Genomic DNA, 21051 nt, shown 5'->3' on the forward strand with positions numbered 1-21051 from the left:
AACGCTTGTATCCTCACTCGCACTCTCTGCATCTGCACATCCACCCTGTTCCATCTTGCCTGCGAAGTAAGGAACATACTACCGTCGCCCGCTCCGTTGTGAAGGAAACAACGTCACCCCGTTCCTTGGCCTGGCAACCGAACGCTGCCACCTGCGGTCCTTGAATCCCCTCGTCAATCACTTTGGACTCTCGACTCTTCACGTCCATCTCGATCTCACCAGTCTACCAACTTCTTCCTGTTCATTGATCGACAGAATCTTGAGCTTGGAAGCACATCTCTTGAACTTCACCATCAGAAGTGGCAGCGACTCGTCTAGCTGCGAGAGCTTCAGCCGCATCCAGAAAGCTTTTGTATCCATCTGGAGATAACCCCCAACTGTTACGATCATACACTTGAAATCATTTCTCTCCTGAATTTTGTATGTGCTGCTCACTCTATTACGGTGTTTTCAATACTGACGATCATTGCCTATTACCAGGCTCCACTCGGGGGCAAATCCGCCCTCTCACTCCTATTGCGTCACCAGCGTAGCGTCACTTTTGTCCATTGATTCATACGTTCATACGTTTGTCCATCTTGGACCGTGTGTATACGATTCTGTTACCATGGACCAGCAAGGACAATCTGGCCCAATGGCTCCCGGCGGTCGAAGACTGCATATTGCACATCGACGAAGCCCATCGGAGCTCACACCGCTTATGAGTATGTGTGATCTTCACGTTCACTTCCACATGAAAGCCGTCAAAGGACATTAGCTAACAATGAGGTATGCAGTGGAACAACTTGCCATCGCTCAGCAGATCGAAGCCTTGCAACAGCAGCAACAGCAAATCGCTGCTACCTCCCAATACCTCAATATGGGCATGATGCATGGCCAGCAAATTCCTGGCCAGCAGATGCCAGGCCAGCAAATTCCCAATCAGCAGATGCCTGGCGGTGGCTTCCCGATCACTGGTCAAATGGCCAATGTCTCTCCTCACGGGAATCAGTTTCAGTTTCCGCAGCAGATGGGAGGACAACACCTCCAAGTTCCTATGGGTGCACCGACCCAGCCAGGATCTCACCGTCGAAACCAATCGTCTGCCAGCGCCCTGGGACCGCCACCCGCTCCTTCTTCCGGTGCATCCGGTTTCGGAGAATTCAATAACAACAACCAAGGCGAGCGCCGAGAGAACCAGAACCCGCGTGGTGGACGCGGAGGCAATGGTGGAAGCGGACACGCCCGTCGTCACTCTTTAGCGCTTCCCGAAGCCAAGAAGGCCGCCGAAATCGCGGAACAGAAACGGCGAACCACGAACTTCCAGTTTCCGGGGCCCGCTGCGGATAATGCCGCACCGCCTGCCCCCGCTACAGGCGCTGGTGAAGCACAAACACCCCAACTTGCCCCCACTGGTTCTGGTCGTGGACGTGGCTCCGGCCATGGTCGCAGCCAGAGCATGGCAGTTGGCAACTCCAAGGGTCGTGGCGGAAGCTTCCAATTCCCTCAAAGCGGCGATGTCGGTGACTCCACGCGCAGAAGCGGCCAACACAGCCGTACCGGCTCGAGAAACTTTGAAGGCAATTGGCGTCAACCCAACAACCAGCAACCCCCTCCCCAAGAACCACAGCAATCAATGGGAAATTTCCAGAACCCTAACGCCCAGCCTTTCCAGCCTAGCCATCGTACCCGCGGCTCGATGCAGAGCATGGGATCTCTTGGCAACTTCCAATACCAAGGACAGCCCCAAATGTTGCAGCTCCAGCAGGGTATGATGCCTCAGTTCGGAATGCAAAATATCAACCCCATTCAGTTTGCGCAATTGCAAGCGCTTCAAGCTGCACAGATGAATGGCCAGGGCCTTCAAGCAAGTCAGCATGCTCCTCAGAACATGCCGATGCAACAACAAAACCAGCAACAACGAAAGACGTTATTCACTCCTTACCTTCCTCAGGCAAGCCTGCCCGCTCTTTTAGGTCAAGGCCAGCTCGTCGCTGGCATACTTCGTGTCAACAAGAAGAACCGAAGCGATGCTTACGTCACTACTCAAGACTTGGATGCCGACATCTTCATTTGCGGCAGCAAGGATCGAAACCGTGCCCTCGAAGGCGATCTTGTTGCGGTCGAACTTCTAGATGTTGATGAAGTGTGGGGACAGAAGCGAGAGAAAGAAGAAAAGAAGAAACGCAAGGACCACACTGATTCTCGCGGTGGAGGCATTGCCGTCAACGATGCGACCACACAGCCCGAGAGCTCCCAGTCTGCGGCGGACGGAGGCATCCGCCGACGTGGCAGCTTGAAGCAGCGACCGACTCAGAAGAAGAACGACGATGTCGAGGTCGAGGGTCAGAGTCTCTTATTGATGGAAGAAGAGGAAATCAACGATGAGCAGAAGCCCCTGTATGCAGGTCACATTGTGGCCGTCGTTGAACGGATTGCGGGGCAGATGTTCTCTGGGTAAGTAATAATTTCATGGCCTGGATTTGTATTTCTCTAACATCATGTAGAACTCTCGGATTGCTTCGTCCTAGCAGCCAAGCCACCAAGGAGAAGCAGGAGGCCGAACGCGCCGCCCGCGAAGGCCACAACTCTCGTCCTCATCAACAGGAGCGCCACCAAGATAAGCCGAAGATTGTCTGGTTCAAGCCGACCGACAAACGTGTTCCTCTTATCGCCATCCCCACTGAGCAAGCGCCTCGGGATTTCGTTGAGAAGCACCAGGATTATGCGAATCGTATCTTCGTTGCGTGCATTAAACGATGGCCCATCACTTCTCTCCATCCCTTCGGCACCCTTGTCGAACAGCTTGGCGAGATGGGCGATCTCACCGTGGAGACCGATGCACTTCTCCGCGATAACAATTTCGGCCCGGACAATTTCTCCGATGCCGTGCTGAACAATGTTGGATTCGAGAATTGGACCGTTTCCACCGAAGGCCGCAAGGATCTGCGCGATGAGCCAGTCTTTACCCTCGAGCCTAGAGGCTGCAAAGCACTTGACAACGCTCTCCACGTCAAGGTTCTCGAAGATGGCACGATCGAACTCGGCGTTCACATTGCGGACGTGTCTCATTTCATCAAGGCTTCGTCTCTTGTGGACCGTGAGGCGAAGAAGAGGGCAACGGCCGTCTATTTGATGAATCGCACGGTGAACATGCTACCCCCTCGTCTGTCCAGCCAGCTTTGCTGCCTCACTCCCGGTGAGGATCGCTATACTGCTAGCGTCATATTCAAGATTGACCCTACATCTGGCCGCGTCCTTGAAGACAAGACCTGGATTGGCAAGGCTATTGTCAAGAGCACTGTGAACGTTCCATTTGAAGACATCGGTGCCATTCTGAGCGAAAATGGAGACGTTTCCCTCGATGCCAATCGTGTCAACGACGTCAAGCTTCTGAATTCCATCGCCCAGAAGCTCAAGCAGAATCGATTTGGCGATGTCACCACCGATATTCCTCCTCTTCGCTTGCTGTATCAGCTTGACGACGAGAATGTTCCTGTTGAAAAGAACATCTTCGACACGAGCGCGGCACACGAGCTTGTCGAAGAGATTCACACCCTCACCAACGGGACTGTCGCGAGGAAGATCCTTGAAGCCATGCCAGAGAAGGCAATGCTTCGCAGACAGGCCGATCCCAACCCCCGACGTTTGAGAACGTTCGCCGAGAGAATGAACGCTATCGGCGTAGAGATTGACATCACTAGCAGCAGCACCCTTCAGAACAGTCTCTTCAACATCGACGATGTGGACACTCGCAAGGGAGTCGAGACACTGCTCATCAAGTCTATGCAGCGCGCCAAGTACCATGTGGCTGGCAAGAGCACTCCCGACTTGAAGTCTCACTTTTCTCTCAACATGGGCGTGTACACTCATTTCACGAATCCGTCGCGCCGATATGCCGATGTGATTGTCCATCGACAGCTCGACGCTATCCTCAGTGACAACGTTGACGGTTTCTCCGAGGATGTTGAAGCCCTCAACAAGACCGCTGATCATTGCAACACCAAGAAGGATTCCAGTCACTTCGCCCAAGAGCAGAGCGTCCACATCGAGGCGTGCCGTCTCATGGACAAGCACAGCAAGGAACTTGGCGGGGACCTCATCAGCGAGGGCATCGTGCTTTGCGTCTACGAGTCGGCCTTCGATGTCCTCATTCCCGAATGGGGTTTCGAAAAGCGCGTTCACTGCGACCAGCTGCCGCTGAAGAAGGCCGAATTCGACAAGAACAAGCGCCTTCTCGAGCTTTTCTGGGAGAAGGGGGTTCCGTCCTCGGCCTACATTCCGGAGGACGAACGTCCCAAGAACCACTCCTCGTTCAAGCGCTACGAGGCTCCGAAGCCGTCCAAGGATACCGAGGAAGCGCAACGCAAGCAGGTCAACACAGGTACCATTTCCACGGACGATGTTGATGCCCTTTTCGACGACAGCGACGATGAGTCCACCAACGGCGTCAACGCGGAAATGCAGGGTGTGTCCCTCAACCCCGTCGCCGGTGCCGACCGCCCAACGCAAAGCATGCCGCCTTCCCCGACCCGCAACGGGCTGGTCGCCGGTGGACAGACGCCGCACCGCACCAAGTCCGATTCGAAGCTGTCGAAGAGCGCGACGGATACACCGGGAGTGAAGTTGACGAACAAGGAGAAGTACTTGGACCTGTTCACGCTACGAGATGAGAATGGAGATTGTGTGCAGGAGGTGCGCGAGTTGACCCGGGTGCCGATTATTCTAAAGACGGACTTGTCCAAGAGCCCACCGTAAGTGTGTTCTGGCCCGGCTGAAGTGATAATGACTAACGGTGTTGCAGTTGCTTGACTATTCGGTCTTTGAACCCTTTTGCCCTCTAAGTTGAAGCTAGTACGACGAGGCGAATGCCAGAGATTCGTTCTTATGTTGGACGTTTTGTGGCATTCGCAATGAAACCAGATGATCATCCCCATTCCCTTCCCTATCACCCCATAATCACAGGCAACACCTACTCTACACACCCCACATACCCCATTGCGGGGTATCACCGCGAAATCAATGCAGCACCACGCACATCATTCCAGTAACATGTGCACAATGGAGGATTACAGGATTAAATTGTTCCTGATACCATTCGGCATCTCAATTCCCGGAGCATGTCAATCATGCGCTACCCCTTATTATTCTATCACCTCCAGAACGAAAGCACGAAGAGGAGGTCTCAGTCATGAATCGAATCGGGCTCTGATCATGCGACCGCCCACATGTCGGCCAAAGCCAAGCCGCGCCACCCAAATGGGCCACAGGATTAGTTTAAAGAAGAACCGGAGTATTCCTAGCGAGGAATGAGCGAGTGAAGGAGAGAGAACGAGCACGCACACCGAAACAAAAGTACCTCGCGCAGCGCATGGACAAACAAATCAGAGATATTCAGATAGCGTTGCACAGATTCCGTAGAGATTAATCAGCCCCGTTTTAATTTGTTTAGTTCACCGTGCTTGTATACTGCGTGTTGTCTTCTTCGCGCGTAGATGTGATAAGATGGGAGTTGTTAGTATCCGTTGATAGGGGTTGGGTTCTGGACATCGTTCTCTAGTCCATCACAACTTAATAAAGCACTGTTTGATCTAGGACTATCAGCTTCACGCACTCCTTGGATGTACTTAGTTAATAACTTAATACATTACACAGTAGAACAGGATGTTCCCCTTATTTTATTTCCAAGGCACGATGACATGCTCGCTCTTCGTCTTGTCGGTGGACCATTTTAATCCGATCAATGCTAGGGACTAGTCCTGTCCGAAGGCGGATCCTAAACACTTCACACTTCACATCCTCTTGACAATTTCATAGTATCTGTCGATGCAGCTTCGCCAATCTTCGACGTTTTCGTCTCTAACTTGTTTCTTGTCATCCGCGGACGTTGTCCACATGTACTGGAAACATCCTCTATCCGGACGCTTCCGACCTGGCTGAACTGAAGCACCCACACGTTGCAGCCTCATCGAAGGACCCCTTACCGGAAGCGCCCAGCTCCGTGAGCTGCAGCAGTGGAAGAAATGAAGAAATGAGGTTCCAAGATCGTGGCTGGAGCAGACAAGGTTTCGGGGTCGTCAGAGGGACCCCTGTCTCCGACACACGACGTCACACATCGCGACTTGAAGCTCTCCCTCCCCGACGCCTCTTTCACAAATAGCAAGATTTCTTTTTCGAATCTCCTCGCATCCCATGAAATTGGTTGCTTAACTGCCCTTCATTGCAATACCAAGCTGCCCTGGCACTTCTCGCGGAAACGTTCTCCGCCGCCGCTGCCCCTGCGACGGTCCTGTCCCATCTCCGCTGCTGGCACTCTACGAAATCCGGGTATGCGTCTGGACGCCACCGGTGCTATCGATACCAAACATGGTAGTGACGGAAAGCTTGTCGGCCATTGCCGCGTCTTGACTGGATCGCTTGAGGTCGAAGCCTTACTAGAACTGCATTGTAGAGGCGCATATGCGCTCCTTTTGGGACTTCAAACGAGCTGTAGTAGGGGTCGCTCGGAGGCGCGATGTTCCTGTCTCAGAACTCTCTTGGCTTTACCGATAAAGGGAAATGAGAGAATGGGCCGATTATAAGGCGTCGTCCATCCTTCAGTTTTGTTCTTCGTGGGAATACATGAGATGTTTCTTGCATTATTGTCCTCATGGTCTTGATACCCAGCATCGCTCCCTTTTCCTCTCGTTCCTCTTCGTTTTCTTCAGTTGTGCATTTCTCAGGAAGAGCTTGCTCTCATTAATCCCAGTCTCACTCAAGTCATTCATTGTAGTTGATTGATATACCTGTCCCTGGTTGGACCTTTATCTTGGATTGATTCCAGCATCACAGTCCTTCAAGGAAAAAAAGGCAGTAATACTATTAGACGGGCAACTCAGTGCATTAAAACGTCACAATGCCATCTATATCAAGTTTCCTCAAGATTCTTGCCGTCCTCGGCATCGCAGGGGGTATCGAGGCCATGCCTCGCCCACAGCCCGGGCACAAATACCCTCACCGGCCTGAGCGACGACAAGACCCAGCACCGCCAGCGGCTTCGCCATCACCGACTGCCCCAGTAGCGGCACCAGCAGGCGGATTATCAGATATTGACATCCTCCAATTGTGGGTATCTAACTCGTCGTCTCTCGTGGTATTGCTAACGCCCAACTTCCTAGCGCTTTGTCCCTCGAACACCTCGAATCCAACTTCTACTCCCAAGGATTCCAACGCTTCCCGCCCCAAGACTTCTCCGCCCTCGGTCTCAGCGAGGCCAATATCCAGGCCCTTCAAGCCATCGGCGAAACCGAAGCCACCCACGTCACCGCGCTAACCAGCGCCATCTCCGCTACCGGCGCTCCTCCCGTCCAAGCATGCACCTACAACTTCAACTTCACCACCGCCGCAGACATGGTCGCCACCGCCCGCATCCTCGAAGCCGTCGGCGTCTCCGCTTACCTCGGCGCCGCCCCGCTCATTCAATCCAAGGATATCCTCTCCACCGCCGGAAGCATCCTCACCGTGGAATCCCGCCATCAGACCTTCATCCGGGCCGCCAGCGCCGCCGCCCCCGTCCCCGCACCATTTGACACCCCGCTGGGGCCCCGCGCGGTGTTCACCCTGGCGAGCGGGTTCATCCAGTCGTGCCCTGAAGGAAGCAACCTGAACATCCCGGCGTTCCCGGCGATCCAGCTGTCGACCCCGATGGTGACGGCGGGCCAGAGCCTTGTACTGCAGGACACGGCACAACCGTCCGGCGCGCAGTTTTGTGCGTACGTCAATCAGGGTCAGACGATGTTCACGCCGTTGCAACAGGGGGCGTGCACGGTTCCACAGGGACTGGCGGGCGAGGTGTACATGATGGTGACAGGGCAGGAGAGCGTTGTGGACGAGGCGGTCTTGGCTGGGTAAGTTCTCCCTCGGTTATCCCCATTAAATATATATCAAGGAAAGGAAAGCTAACCGCATATTTAGTCCATCCGTCATCCTCATGTCATGATAATGACCAGTGTAGGCGCTGTGTGTCCGATCTGTTCGATTCGCTTCTGCGTCGTGTATTTTATCTTTCAACCCCAGTGGATTAGAGTTAGGGCTTATATGCAAGCTGGGATCGCGGCTATTCCCCTGGAGATTGGCGAAAAGGGGCCTGTCTATTGACTTGAAGAGGGCGAGCTTGACCTGAGAAAGACCGTTTGTAGTAATTCCCCAAATCCAAAGCCATCATTCAAGCAACCTTCTTATTGTGCATTTCGTCATTGGCGCAAATTTTTAAATATGGGTGCATTGAGGAGGACGAGCGGGTCGAGGTTCTTGAAGCGGGGAGGACATTATCCGGCGGAGTTCTTCCCGCCGTCTAATCAACAGAGAAATGCCAATTTCGCAAATTAGAGACCGCATACTAGAAGCTGACTTGCCCTTAGGCAATCCCGTCTAGTAGCTTAGCGTGGCAGAAACGACAAGAGATGCTTGGAGCACATGTTCAAGGATGGCGATGGCATCGGACAGGGACGTCACAAGATGGACGAGTTAGCACGCCATGAAAGGCGCTAAAATTGACATCATGGTTTCCGTATTTCAAAATATTGCTTTACGATGAACTATACACGAAGCTGATAACTTTTACTTTGCTCTAATACTGCAACTATACTTCTTTCCCCATAAGCAGCCGCGTATATTCCCAGTCCCACCAGTCTACAGGATCTGGGCCTGGATTGCCACCAGACCCAAATTTTGCACCACCCTGCGTCCCATCAATGATTGCGACCAGATAGCGATGCTGCTGCTTCCCTTGCTCCACCGGTCCGGCTCCATTGTTGAAGTAGTCCCGCGACATCGGCTTCGTGATCAGATCGTTGATGGGTCTCTAGATGCTGCGGGCGCCCCCCTCCTCCGTGTATCCTGCATCGAGGATATACGCAATCACGGCCTTGGGATCGAGGATCTTCAGTTGCACGTTGCCGAAAGTAGGGGGTTTCTGAGATGCCTTCATCGCGGCACGCTTCGCCAGTTTGTTCAATTCGAGGACGACGATCTGCTCCTGCTGGGGTGGGATAAGGCAGAAGAAGGGGACAATGACCAAATGTGCCAAAAAAGCTCGTCCTGCGCTTCAGGTTAGTTCAACTCCGTCATAAAATTGAAAGTGTTCTCACATCAAGATGCTGCTTCATCACCATGCGGATCCGATCCTTCAAATGCGTTGCTGGGGACGACATTTCGGCTGCTTTGCCTGCAGCAAGAATGTTCTGGAGCTCGATGGCTTCATTTTTGGCCATGTTGGTCTCGAAGATGAAGATTACTCGGCCGCAATGCACAGAGGTATCTGATCGGCGGTCGCGGAATTGCCCTGTACAAGGTGTTAGTGCGCTACGCTGGGCTGGCAGCATGGAAATATAGACTCGCCAGAAGACAGAATGGCAAGGATAACAGCCTGAAATCCCTTGGAGGCATTTTCAATGCGCTCCAACACCACTATGCTCCGCTGTCCTTGATTCTCCGAGAGGAAGTCATTCAAAGCCAGTAAGGAAGAGCCAATGACAGGTCCACTTTCGAAAAGTGTTTCCGTGGTCGCGGTCGTTTCTGCACAGCTGATCCGCATCGTGCTCATGCCATATAGAGGGCCGAATTTGATGGCAAGTTCCGACTTGCCACTACCGGGGGCACCGGCGAAGAGCATCGCCAAAGGCAGGTTATCAGTCTTCGTGACCACACATTCCACGAGAAGGGCGTCGGCGGCAACTTGCATTGCAGTCTTCTGCCCAATGAGGTTGAGTTGGATCGGGTACCTAGTGGCATTGTTCCCATTGCTCAACCATGTTGCTGATTGGTGAAGGGGAGATGGTCCTGCTTCGGTCGAAAGACCTAGTTTCTGTAATTTGAAATTGAAATTGGTGGGGTGATGAGTTTCTGCAATTAGTGAAGTCATCATGCTCGTAACTTCGTCCTGGAGAGATATGAGGTCTAATTCTGGAACTGCAAAGCCCTCAAGACCGGAAACTTGCTTCCCTGATGAATCAATGTTAATGTCTTGAGTGAGTGGGACAGGTTGTAGGTAGTAGATGAAGTTGGAAGAAAGTCCCTTTTGTAGGGTCGACGGTTCTGGCTTCAGGGGTGGTGGTAATACTGTACTAGAGTTCGGATTCTTCTGCCCAATCGTCCTTGAGTGGGCAGATGAGGGAGGTAGCGACTGTCTCGGTTTGGGCTGTTTAGGACTCTCGGCATTCTTGTTCTCTCCGGGAAAGGGCGCGAGAGTGCCAGTGTTTCTATGTGCAAACACACAGTGACGGTCCTCGTTCTTACATCTGCCCTCATACCAGAATGGGCAGGTTAGGAGATTGCTGGAGCTGTGATTAGTTTCGGGAGCCATGGTAGTGAGAGTAAACTTGGAAGTAAGGATAGACAATTGTCAGCCGAAATAGCACTTCCTTGGAAGATTTTCAAAGAAGCTGCGAGAAGTAAAATATTTCAAGTTGGTGGAAAGTTAAGAAGGGAACAATTTCGATTGATAGTGAGAATTGTGAAAGGACAAAGGGGTAACTGTCGACTCCAGCAATAAGGAAGGAAATCTATTCCATTGAACGAATTATCGAAACCAGTTGCGTAGGAAGAAGAAAAGAAAAAACCCGGGCCAGTGGTTTTTAATATTGCTCGGCCCAAACACTACTTGGCCATGATGATCGTGGTAGAGCGATGATTGCTTACTCGTGACTATCAATCTATTAACCGTCCCAGATGTTGTCGCTTAGTCGTCGATTTGTTTTCTGAATCGAAGAGGTCCTATATAGTTAGTCGGTAGAAGTATGGCCTACCTGGCGAACCGGGACCTTAATCGCCAAACGTTGAACATATATACGTGCATCAAGACCCGAAGTAGCAAAAAAAGGCCTTATTTAGAATGTCTCTACCTGCCATGATGATGATGATGATGGAATCTACTGGTATAGGACACTTGTATCGAGAGCAAAAGGGACCATGAAGCACATCTCCAGGTCGGGTAGCTGCTCAATTTATACCATGCAATGTCGCATTTGCGAAGCGAGAGAACAACAAACCTAGGAAGAGCGTATTCAGTCTGTATCGACCTTAAATCCATACACAATACCATGCTCATGGCCGAAAGGAATAGGGAGACTCGGAAGGTGTAAACAGACACCAAAATCATACGCAACTCTATGACTATGACAAGAAAAGCAGGAAAGACAGAGAAGCATGTCCTACCCCACTGGAAATGATAGAATGTGTATATTGCAAAGACAGCGGATCAACCGACCTGGGCGAATACACTGGCCTGCTAAAGGGAGGCTTCAAGTAACCTCGGAGTGCTTGTCAAGGTCCCGTCATCATGACACTCATACTGGATGACTGGCAACCATTTGTTATATAGGAAAACGCATTGCAACGAGGGAACCGCTCAGAAAGAGCCGAGCGGAATATGTTATACAATTGAAACAAACGCGACACGACGAGCAATCGTCCGTTTCAATACGGTAGATCAACCCAAGGAATCCAGGAGGTTTGGATCATCCCAACCAAAAGCTCCAGTGGAAGCATGCCAGGAAACCCAGTTTAGGGATTCTAGTGTATGAGCATAGAGAACAATGTAATACAGACACTGTTCTGACTTAGAATTGATATATATGAATGACAGGCAGTACCGGTATGCTTCGAATGAAGTCGAAGGTTTCGGAACAAAGGACATTAATTAGTTACCTCTGCTCAAGTTGTTCTTCCTGTACCTCACTGTCCCCCAAAGCAAGGCAATAAGGCGCCAATACCCGATTGCACTTGACGCGTCTCAAACCCACGATACGCGTCTTCTGATTTCAATCAATAAACGATATTCAACGCATGGTTAATACACCTACGGTTTGGATATTTCTTGTACTTTGCTATTGATACAGCCCTTCGTATCCAGCTCTTGTCCATAAATCTCTACATAATAATTCCTGGGTCGCTTCCGCCCTCCAACCGCCATCGGGCTAATCCCTCCTCCATCACACTACGCATGGTAAGAACTCTCCTGCTTGACGCCTACGAAGTCTTGGTTCATCACTAATTCCATTCCCAGAACGCAAGATCCCTTCGCCGGCTAGCAGCCGACCATGCCTCCCTCCACAATGCCGGCCTCCCCCCCAACTATCTCTTCCCTTCTCCCGAGCCCTCAGGGGACGACCTCACCCAACTCGACGTCCTCCTCGCCGGCCCCGAATCGACCCCGTACGCCAGCGGCCTCTTCAAACTCCACCTCGACATGCCTCCCAACTACCCAACCGCCCCTCCCACAGCAACTTTCCGCACCCGGATATGGCATCCGAACGTCGACGAGTCGAGCGGCGCGATCTGCGTCGACACGCTGAAGCGCGATTGGAATAACAGCTTGACGTTGCGACACGTCCTTGTCACGATCAATTGCCTGCTCATCGAGCCGAATCCCGCCAGCGCTTTGAATGGGGAGGCAGGCAGGCTAATGGAGGAAGACTATGCGGCGTTTGGGAAACGCGCACGAATGATGTGTGGTGTGCACGCGGCATGTCCGCCAGAATGGGCAGAGAGAGCTGAGGATGCGAGGCGGCGCGGTGACGAAGATCCGCAAAATGCGAAAGAGAAATTGAAATCGGGCCCGGCACGACCGAGCCGAAGACTGAACGCGGTGGCGGGAACAACGTCGCAGGGGAAGGGAGCCGGGCGTGGCTCCGAGGAGAATTCGCAGGCTATAGTGTCAGCCGAGCCAGTCCCAGATGATCCCCTCGATGTGTCGACGTCCGCCAACTCCTCTAAGCTGAAAACCATCCCGAATCCCGCAGGATCCATCCCGACGACGCATAGCGCCTCCTCCATCCACAACATCCCCGAAGGCAGGTCGAGTGTCCGCGCCCGGAAAGCCACGTCGAGTCGCCGACGGACCTCACATGCTACCGTGTCCAGTACATCGGGGACGCCGTCGCTCATTGATTGGAAAGTGGGGTTGGAGAAGGAGCGGACACCGGAGCGGCAGAACCGGTATCGGGTGGAGAAGAGGCGGATGAGGGCGGCGAGAAATAACGTTCGGGACTACAATCGGGGCACGTTTGGACCACGTTTCGGGTTGGATCGATTATGATTGGGAGACTTTTGGTGTTGGATACGCCAATATCACACCCGAGTCTCGACGTAGGGATGGTCCATACATATCTCAGCACCGATGCAGTTCTTGGGAACCTGTTTTCCGAGACTGACTATATTTCGAACCTAAATGTGGCCCTTTATATATCCCGCGCTGGGTGGGCCATTGACACACAGGATGCTCTCATAGACCTAATCACTGTCGTCCTCGCCTTCAGCCTGGTCCTCACCGCCCGTGGAGTTGGCAAAAGCAGCGAGCGCCTTCTCAAATACAGCCTGTTTGCGCTTCGCGAGCGCCTCACCCTCCGCCTTCAGGTTCTCCGGCGACTTCTCCCGCATGACATTCTCGAGCTCCCCCGATGCGGCCTGGGTCCTCAACATGCTCTTCTTCACCAGACCTGAAAGCTTGTCAGTGTTCATGGGCTGATGAGGGTCTGTCACGCAAGCATACCTCCGACGTGCAGCTTTTCGATGTGCGGTTTTAGTGAGATTAAATGGTCCAGCTGCGCCTCGCTGAGCTCCACCATCCGCTTCGACTGCGCCAGGATCTTCTGGCTTTCCTCCTCCGTGGGGGTGGTGCCCTGGTAGAATGTTAGGTTTGGAGGTCGATGGCAGAACTAAACACATACCTCGTATCCCTTTACGGCCTTCTTCATGGTTGATATCATGGAGTTTGTCTTCCGGCCCAGCTTGATCGCATCGCCGACGGACAACTTCTCGCCTTTGGAGATGATCTTGACGCTCTTGGTCGCCTTGCGTTCGAGGTCATCGAGGGCTTTCTGAACCTTATCCATCTTGAGTATTATTAAAGCGTAGTGAACCTGTTGGTTAAGGGATGAAAACTGCGATGATATTCCTGACAAAAGTATCGATGAGATATCCAGCTGCTCAACGGTAGCATTATGGTCACCTTTTATACGTCAATACACCTGTCCCAGTCTGTCCGATACCAGCCGAACATGCATATGCACACCATGTTGAGTTACGATCAGATGCTCTGAACAATATGACAGCTACGGAGTCGCTCTTATCCATTCCTAGCCAAACAATACGAACGGGGCATCCGTAGAGCCATTGTGCATCGAACATGGTGATAACATGGACATGAAATGCGCCCAAGATTACGGCTCGAGTCCGTATCAGGATAGTCCTCTAAATGTAACCGGGTTCATAGGAAGCGGACAAGAGGAAGAATCATCTCAACTTGAATGAAAGGTCCACATAAGGACTCGCCTGAAGAATGATAGCCAGTGTAAACCCCTGCATTGGACTGCCGCCGTTTCAGGCACATCCGGATCTTGAGTGGCCCGTCCATGGCGTGGAAACATCAAAGGTCCGTTCCGCCCACGCCATGCTCACATGTTCGCCGGGAGAGAATCGAATCAAATCCGGGAATGAGACGGTCTCCAGCGAACGGAAGTTGATGATGGGGACTGGGATGGACGAGAGTCGGGAGGGGAGAGAGTCTGGAGAACCTGGGGGAGGCGAGGATCGGACGCTATGCCAGAAGCAGGATAGCAGAGAATGGTGCACATCAAGCGTTCAACGGCTCAAGGAGTTCTAGGAATATTCGAACGTTCTTTAAACTAAAAGAAATTTCAGCAGCGCATCGATGGCACTGAAACCATGCCCGCTGAAAAACATATAGTCATCGACGTCATCTATCCGGCGTGGACGACACTAATATCCCCAGCCTGAACGGCCACCCAGTATATTGAAAACCCTCAGTCGTTCCATTATTTCAACTTGCATTACCTCTAGAGATCTAGATACCTGTTGGCTGGGGGAGGACTTCCAAGGTGAAACACCCTCAATTTCTAGCAACCGAGAGGATGCTTTCATCGACCAGGCGGACTTCCCCTCACATGGTGGTTCCGTAGAATGTAGCGGTTGAATTGGGATCGTATACGAAGGTACCTAGGTAGCTAGAGTGTGTCCGTCCAATGTTTCCCCAGTCGTGAGTAACTACAAATTGAAGGAGAGAAAGCACCAAGATAAGCTGGAGTCGAACTCTGGGCGCTTAGCACCTGCTGTTACACCAGTCGATGGCCTGGAGCTGTTGCGTTGCTGTGCCTCAGCCCTGAAGAGCTGGACTTCATCGGCAGCCGACATTGGTACGTACCGATATAGCAACACGGTTAGTTAATAAGGTACCTAGAAAGCCACATGATTCGAAAACACCACCAAGACAGCTTTAACACATCACTTGAACGTTCGCGCATGGAATCAGATTGACGGCCTTAGAGAGCATAAACTGTCCAAAGGGTTTATACCACAAGCTCAGCAGCTGTGGTACCTCCGTCTCCCCTCTACCATTCGGTTGACCTTCACGGACACAACATTGGGTTGCTGTAGTGGTGAATTATCTGCAACCAGCCGACATTATCGTCAACGAGGCTCCGTAACGGCCCATCCTTCAAGTCTTTGATCGGTCCAAGGAGGAGCGGAAGTTCTGCCTATTTCACCTATTCAGTTTCACCCTCAGTCCAAGGCAAACGCACCCCCACCACTAGAACGCTATACTGGTGAATGGGAGGCTTCAGAGCCGGTCGTCATTCAATTCCACAAGACCGCGAACTGACGTTTTCTTTTTCGTGTCACTAAATCCCCTTTACCTTCACCTTCCTTTCTTTCTTTTCCTGTTAGAACTTCCTCCTCGTCTCGCATGGTGCTTCCTGATCTGTCTATCTTTGATCAGAGCAACACACCGTATCGCGTGTTTAAACGTGAATCATGGAGTCTGACGATTCCACACGAGAGGAGGATTCAAACCAAAAGATAGGGCAACAAGATACTGGTAATGGAGCTGGAGCGAATGTGGCGGAACCGTTCACCTCGCTGTATCCTCCCCTCTCTCACGGGTGTCCATATCACCACCACCCTCACCACCCTCACCACCACCCTCACCACTACCCTCAAGCACATGCTGGTTTCTTGTTCTATCCCGGACTTCCGGCGAATGTTCAACCTCAGCACTTAGCACCAACCGCATCGTGGCCGCCCTTATTCCCTCCAAATCCGTTGACCATGACTAACTATTCCACTCAAGTCGCTTGGTCAGCTGCGCCCCACGCGGGATATTCTTCTACCGACCTCTTTAGCGGTACTGCGCCATGGGCCATGAACCCATTCGGCTCGGCCATGCCTCACGGCACGATCCCTTCGGGAATGCCATCAACAAGTCAAAGCCACACCCCGTTATTCAACCCAGCATCTGCGCAACAGCAGCACGGCTCGTTATCGCGCAAGGCACCGGTCCCCTTCTCCAAATCGTTGTCGGATGGAAGCGGCGCGGGCCAGACAACCCCTTCGAATGGCTCTATCGCGCTGGGACCATCATCCACCCAGCCGGTCGTGGATCACGCCCACAGAATAGGAACACCGCATTCCCTGGCCTCAATCGTCTCCAGTCCCAAGATGAAGGCCCCTTACCATCCCGGGCATGGCCAAGTGAATGCACCCCCCAAGGCTTATTACGGGCCGAACGGCCCTCAAGTCATATATCCCGGTTATGAGGACTCCGCCGACAGCATTCCCCATTATCAACCGAGCAGCAGCCAGCCTGTAACTGTAACCGATGCTCTGAAAATGAAACAACAAACCACACCAGCGACCGTCTTTTCTTATCACGGAAATATTGCAGGATTCGGGTACGGGGACCCCAGTTTTGACCCCATGGAAGGCGTGATCCATTCGGAAGACCAAAGCATTCACTATCCAAACGGGCAAGTCGTGGCTGGGGAAACGGACCAGGTGTCGGCTAGGAAGGTTGATGACACGATAATAGGAGCGGGGCGGGAAAAGAGAGTGGCTCCTCCTATACAAGAAGAGATTCTACCCGATGAAGTACTACAGGTGCTGGTACACGAGAAAGAGCAGGTCGAAAGCCTAGTGGCAACGTTCCTGGAGAAAGTCTGCCCCAGGTGCACGAACCCACTATTCTCCCAGGATGATTATCTAGCGACCCTGGTTCAGATCTGGAAGCAGAAGACCCGGTTGGATGGTTACATCGAATGCAGCAGGTGTCGTTTCGTATGTTGCCCGCATTGCCACAGTCACCCAACGCCCTATCAAGACGTGAACGAGGTTGCGGGAATCAGTGTATCCCTGTGCTGCAATGGGGCTCAGATCTTTGCCTACTTTGCTCTTTTGTGGGCCTTTGACCATGAAGACACACTGATGGCATTGTTGTATCCACCCCAGACCAACGCCAATTCCCCCAAGGAAGCTGTCGGAAGAATCGTCGGCAAAGGGGCTTCAACTGGACCGCCTGGACAGGGAGGGAATGTGAGCACCTCAGCGAGCACGAAGGCAGCAAAACAACCGAAGTTGCCTGGGTTTCCGATCCCAAAACCCCCCGTTTCGGTCACCAACGAACCTTTCGTTTCACCCTATAATCTAGACTTCCTCAATCCCGAATCAGATGGACATTACGGTCCGAAAGACCCTACGCCTTCGGGGGCTGGGATGCTGAATTTCAAGAAACAAGAGAATCTGGATACAATCAAGAAGAGCTTGGCAAGTAAGGATCTAAAATCCACATCCAAGCCTCACTCTATTTCTCACCAATATTACAAATCCGTTGCCCCTGATTACTTCTCCAATGAAGAATGGGGTCCTCCGGTCGAAGCACTGGAGCACTTCCTGAATCCCCCAGACATTGACTCTGACGAGGAATTTGCAGATTTGAAACTAGGACATGCGCCAATCTCCGCCCTCTCCAAAGGTGTGGGCTACGGTGGCTCGAATGCCTTTTACAGACATTCCCGCCCCACGGCAACCAAATCAGTTCCAACCAGTCCCGACGGACTCCATCAATTCCTGTTCAAGCTCCTCGCGCACCTATTGGTCAGTACCGGTATCATGATGGATAACAGCGTCTCGGAACATGCGCTTCTCCTGATGAAGAACAGCGCGATATTGGAACGAGCCGCCGAACTCCTCCGCAACGACTCGATCGAAGACGTTACGAGCCGCCTGGGTTTGTATGAGTCGCTGCTGGAATTCCTACAAGTTCTCTCTCCGTCCCCCCAATTCTCCCTGGAGGCTGTCCTGAAACATCGCTACTCGCGTCCCGGGAAGAGCAACGTCGCAATGCTCGCGCGAGAAATCCTTGCCAAGGCCACCCCGAATGATGATGCGATGAATTATCGCAAATGCCAGCCGCTGCTCTCCCTGCTTCAGAGGCTTGCCAAGCATGCGACCTTCATGCTGGGCTTCGTAAATTCCAAGGCTTCGGAATTGCTGACGACAGAGCCGAGCAACATGCGGCTATATGAGAAGATAGGCGACCTCTCGGACGCCTTCCAAGTTCAGGTCGAAGTCAATCTAGCGTTTGGCGAACAGATCCAGGCGAATGACGCAAAGGTCAGCTCCGATGCAAGTGCGAAGATGAAGGAATGGCACCGTGAGAACTGCGTCATCGAGGTTCCGGATGAGCAACTGGTCACCAGTCATTCTGTGCCGAATTATCGCAAGGGTGAATCGAAAGTTCCTGGACAAGACAGGATGAAGAGGCTCATGACGGAGCTGACAACCCTGAGGTCATCGCTTCCCGAAGGCATTTACCTACGATACTGCTCGGGGCATCTTGGAAAGATGAAAGCAATCATTGTTGGTCCATCGGGCACGCCTTACGAGGGGGGACTCTTCGAATTTGACATCGACTGCCCTATGTCCTACCCCAATACCCCGCCCAACTTCAATTTCAAGACAACCGGCGGAGGCACCGTTCGATTCAACCCGAACCTCTACCCCGATGGGAAAGTCTGCCTTTCGCTCCTCGGAACCTGGCAGGGTGAATCGTGGCGCCCCGGCGAATCTACCTTGCTCCAAGTGCTCATATCCCTGCAAAGCATGGTCCTGTGCGACGAGCCGTGGTACAACGAGCCCGGACGCGAGAGGAGAAAGCAAAGCCGGGAATCGGAGAGCTACAATGAACAGGTCTGGTACTGGACGACGAACCACGCCATGTTGCATTGGCTCAATCCGGCGAAAACCGTCTCCTCCTACGCACGGCCGAGGCACGATAAGATAGGGGCGGGGAGCAGCCATGGCATCTGGGCGGATGTCATCAAGATGCACTTCACAACAAATGGCGATACTATCCTAGAATGCGTCCAGGACTGGGCGAACATTTCGGAAGTCCGTGAGAAGCAGTACGGCAACAAGCGCAAACCGAAGCCACCCCCCCCCAACCCCTTCACGCCGTCTGTGCCCCCATCCCCGCCCGGTTTGTTCGGCCACCATCTTAAAACCAGCGCAGCAGAGGGAATGGCACCTGTAGGCCCGATGCTGTTCGGTCCTGGAACCCCCATGCTCTATTACCCAAACGCAATGTCCACGGCCCCCTCCTCGTCATCCGCCCCCGCCCCGACCATCCACGCTCCAAAACCGCCCCTTCCGCCTGCGGTACAGCCCCTGACCCAGGCCCATGCCCAGGCCCATGCCCATCACTACGAGGCCGTCGCCTTCGAACGGCAGCGGATGCGACACTCGGCGAAGAATCTACGCGCGGCGCTCGAAGAGCTGGAGAAAGAGGTGGGGAATCTGAAGTGCACGGAGGAGCAGCAGTTGCAGCAGCAGGGAAATGAAGGGCTAAAGCGGGAGCCGGTGCAGAAAGGGAAGAAGGTTTTGGGGCGGATATGATTGCGGGGGGGATGAGAGAAGGGGAGACTGGCTTCCTGTGCGATGCGATGGTTCGGTTTCGACGGGCGATGATGGCGGAGTCCTCAACTGGAGAGCCAGGGCGCAGGGCTAAAAGTGGTATAACATAGCGCAATAGTCGATGGCCGAATATCGAAGGATGGTAGTCCGGCAACGTTCGGAGGGTAGCTAACATATTCTTACATAGAAAATGAAACATTTTCACACCGTCCCCTTGGAAAATGGAGTGACTGTCATCAATGCTTTTCTGAATTTGATGCTCAGTTATCATGTTTTCCATTGATGTCATGTATCTATTTCATACAAAATGTCCTCCTCCACTCCTAAACCGCCCAGATCGATGCTTATATTCTCGCTTTTTCTCACGTTTCCATTATTTCAACGATTAAACAAGTTCATATAGCTTATACAGCGTCCACACTTTTGTATCGTTGGAGATAGAACTTCTCCATACTACCGGGGAATATATTTTGTAAAAATATATATGTCGGTCACTGTCCAAGCTCGTCGTGTACTGGAATTTTACCACTTCCAAAAGTCAAACAAATGGAGCATTTTCAATGCTTTTATCCTCACTAGATGTGCCGTTTATCGACTTTCTCCGTCATTTGATTCCTATGGTGCTCCCTATAACATCTACCACAACCTCATTCTCCCAATTTCTCTAGATTCGTTGGAATTTACCTACATTTTTCATCCGGAGTCCTTATCGGCTCGAAATAGCGGCATTGGTGCGAATCCCCTCCCCAGCAGATCCGTTTCTCTCGATAATTTTACTATTAGTATAAAGATAGCAAAAATGATCGATGGGCCCAAAAAAATAGAGGGAGTTTTGTGGTGGCCACCCTCTCTCCCAGCAATGGGAGACATGATGAGTTGAACACATGGCTCAGTCCTTTCAGTCTAACATGACCTTCAAAATAAGGATATTAACACCTGTTGATATACCCAGGAATAGAATTAGTTCCAAGTTATGAATATACGTCATTGGATCCAAATATAATGTGCGACGATTAGTATGTTTCTCGCAGCTTCGCTGGGTGGCTAAGGTGCTATCTCAAGTCATTGAATGCCGATCTTGAGTGTGCTGCGCTCCAGTTTCCGAACCCATATTAAGATCGCTGCCATTAACTTATCTAACTTAACTTAGTTAACTAACTACTGCTCGTAGCATTTTATCTAATTTCTAACCCAAATCGTTGAGAAAATGTTTGCCTATCGGGTGGACGAAATTGATTGCACCACGAGTTTGGTGCATAACTGCAAGGTCTATATATCTATGTTAGGGAATATTGAACCGCGCGCCCGGCGTGCGCTGATGATTTTCGC

General features: G+C 52.1%; 6 protein-coding genes across 6 annotated transcripts; 4 read left to right on the forward strand and 2 right to left on the reverse strand.

Annotated features, from left to right (window-relative positions):
* Positions 1-607: 607 nt before the first annotated feature.
* On the forward strand, positions 608-4823 carry P152DRAFT_392643 (RNB-domain-containing protein; the record flags this gene model as incomplete). Its single annotated transcript, XM_033676158.1, has 4 exons — positions 608-704; positions 777-2436; positions 2487-4733; positions 4784-4823. 4 exons carry the CDS (start codon positions 608-610, stop codon positions 4821-4823), a joined length of 4044 nt encoding a protein of 1347 aa, XP_033535865.1.
* A 2051-nt stretch (positions 4824-6874) lies between these two features.
* P152DRAFT_393101 (uncharacterized protein) lies at positions 6875-7869 on the forward strand (the record flags this gene model as incomplete). Its single annotated transcript, XM_033676178.1, has 2 exons — positions 6875-7083; positions 7137-7869. The coding sequence occupies 2 exons, from the start codon at positions 6875-6877 to the stop codon at positions 7867-7869; spliced, it is 942 nt and encodes a 313-aa protein (XP_033535866.1).
* Positions 7870-8821: 952 nt separating this feature from the next.
* Positions 8822-9700, reverse strand: P152DRAFT_480448 (uncharacterized protein; the record flags this gene model as incomplete). Its single annotated transcript, XM_033681768.1, has 3 exons — positions 8822-9057; positions 9255-9301; positions 9354-9700. The coding sequence occupies 3 exons, from the start codon at positions 9698-9700 to the stop codon at positions 8822-8824; spliced, it is 630 nt and encodes a 209-aa protein (XP_033535867.1).
* Positions 9701-11789: 2089 nt separating this feature from the next.
* On the forward strand, positions 11790-13151 carry P152DRAFT_265292 (uncharacterized protein). Its single transcript, XM_033674820.1, has 2 exons — positions 11790-11962; positions 12023-13151. Exons 1-2 carry the CDS (start codon positions 11960-11962, stop codon positions 13052-13054), a joined length of 1035 nt encoding a protein of 344 aa, XP_033535868.1. The 5' UTR covers positions 11790-11959; the 3' UTR covers positions 13055-13151.
* On the reverse strand, positions 13152-14104 carry P152DRAFT_265305 (uncharacterized protein). Its single transcript, XM_033674821.1, has 4 exons — positions 14030-14104; positions 13686-13966; positions 13508-13637; positions 13152-13454 (listed from the first exon to the last, which is right to left on the reverse strand). The coding sequence occupies exons 2-4, from the start codon at positions 13848-13850 to the stop codon at positions 13249-13251; spliced, it is 501 nt and encodes a 166-aa protein (XP_033535869.1). The 5' UTR covers positions 13851-13966; positions 14030-14104; the 3' UTR covers positions 13152-13248.
* Positions 14105-18564: 4460 nt separating this feature from the next.
* P152DRAFT_386340 (UBC-like protein) lies at positions 18565-19029 on the forward strand (the record flags this gene model as incomplete). The annotated part of the gene is made up of 1 exon (XM_033675831.1): positions 18565-19029. A coding segment is annotated over one exon (465 nt), but the record flags the coding sequence as incomplete, so codon positions are not given.
* Between the last annotated feature and the right edge of the window lie 2022 nt (positions 19030-21051).

The sequence above is a fragment of the Eremomyces bilateralis genome (genome assembly GCF_010015585.1).
Source record: "Eremomyces bilateralis CBS 781.70 unplaced genomic scaffold P152scaffold_5, whole genome shotgun sequence".
Lineage (NCBI taxonomy): Eukaryota > Fungi > Ascomycota > Dothideomycetes > Eremomycetales > Eremomycetaceae > Eremomyces > Eremomyces bilateralis.

Bases quoted from the DNA above. Each gene is read 5' to 3' on its own strand.
- P152DRAFT_265305 (XM_033674821.1), bottom strand. From the start codon at position 13,850: ATGGATAAGGTTCAGAAAGCCCTCGATGACCTCGAACGCAAGGCGACC. The intron at 13,638-13,685 runs GTATGTGTTTAG...ACATTCTACCAG, and splicing joins AGGCCGTAAAGGGATACGAG to GGCACCACCCCCACGGAGGA. The intron at 13,455-13,507 runs GTATGCTTGCGT...ACAAGCTTTCAG, and splicing joins CGAAAAGCTGCACGTCGGAG to GTCTGGTGAAGAAGAGCATG.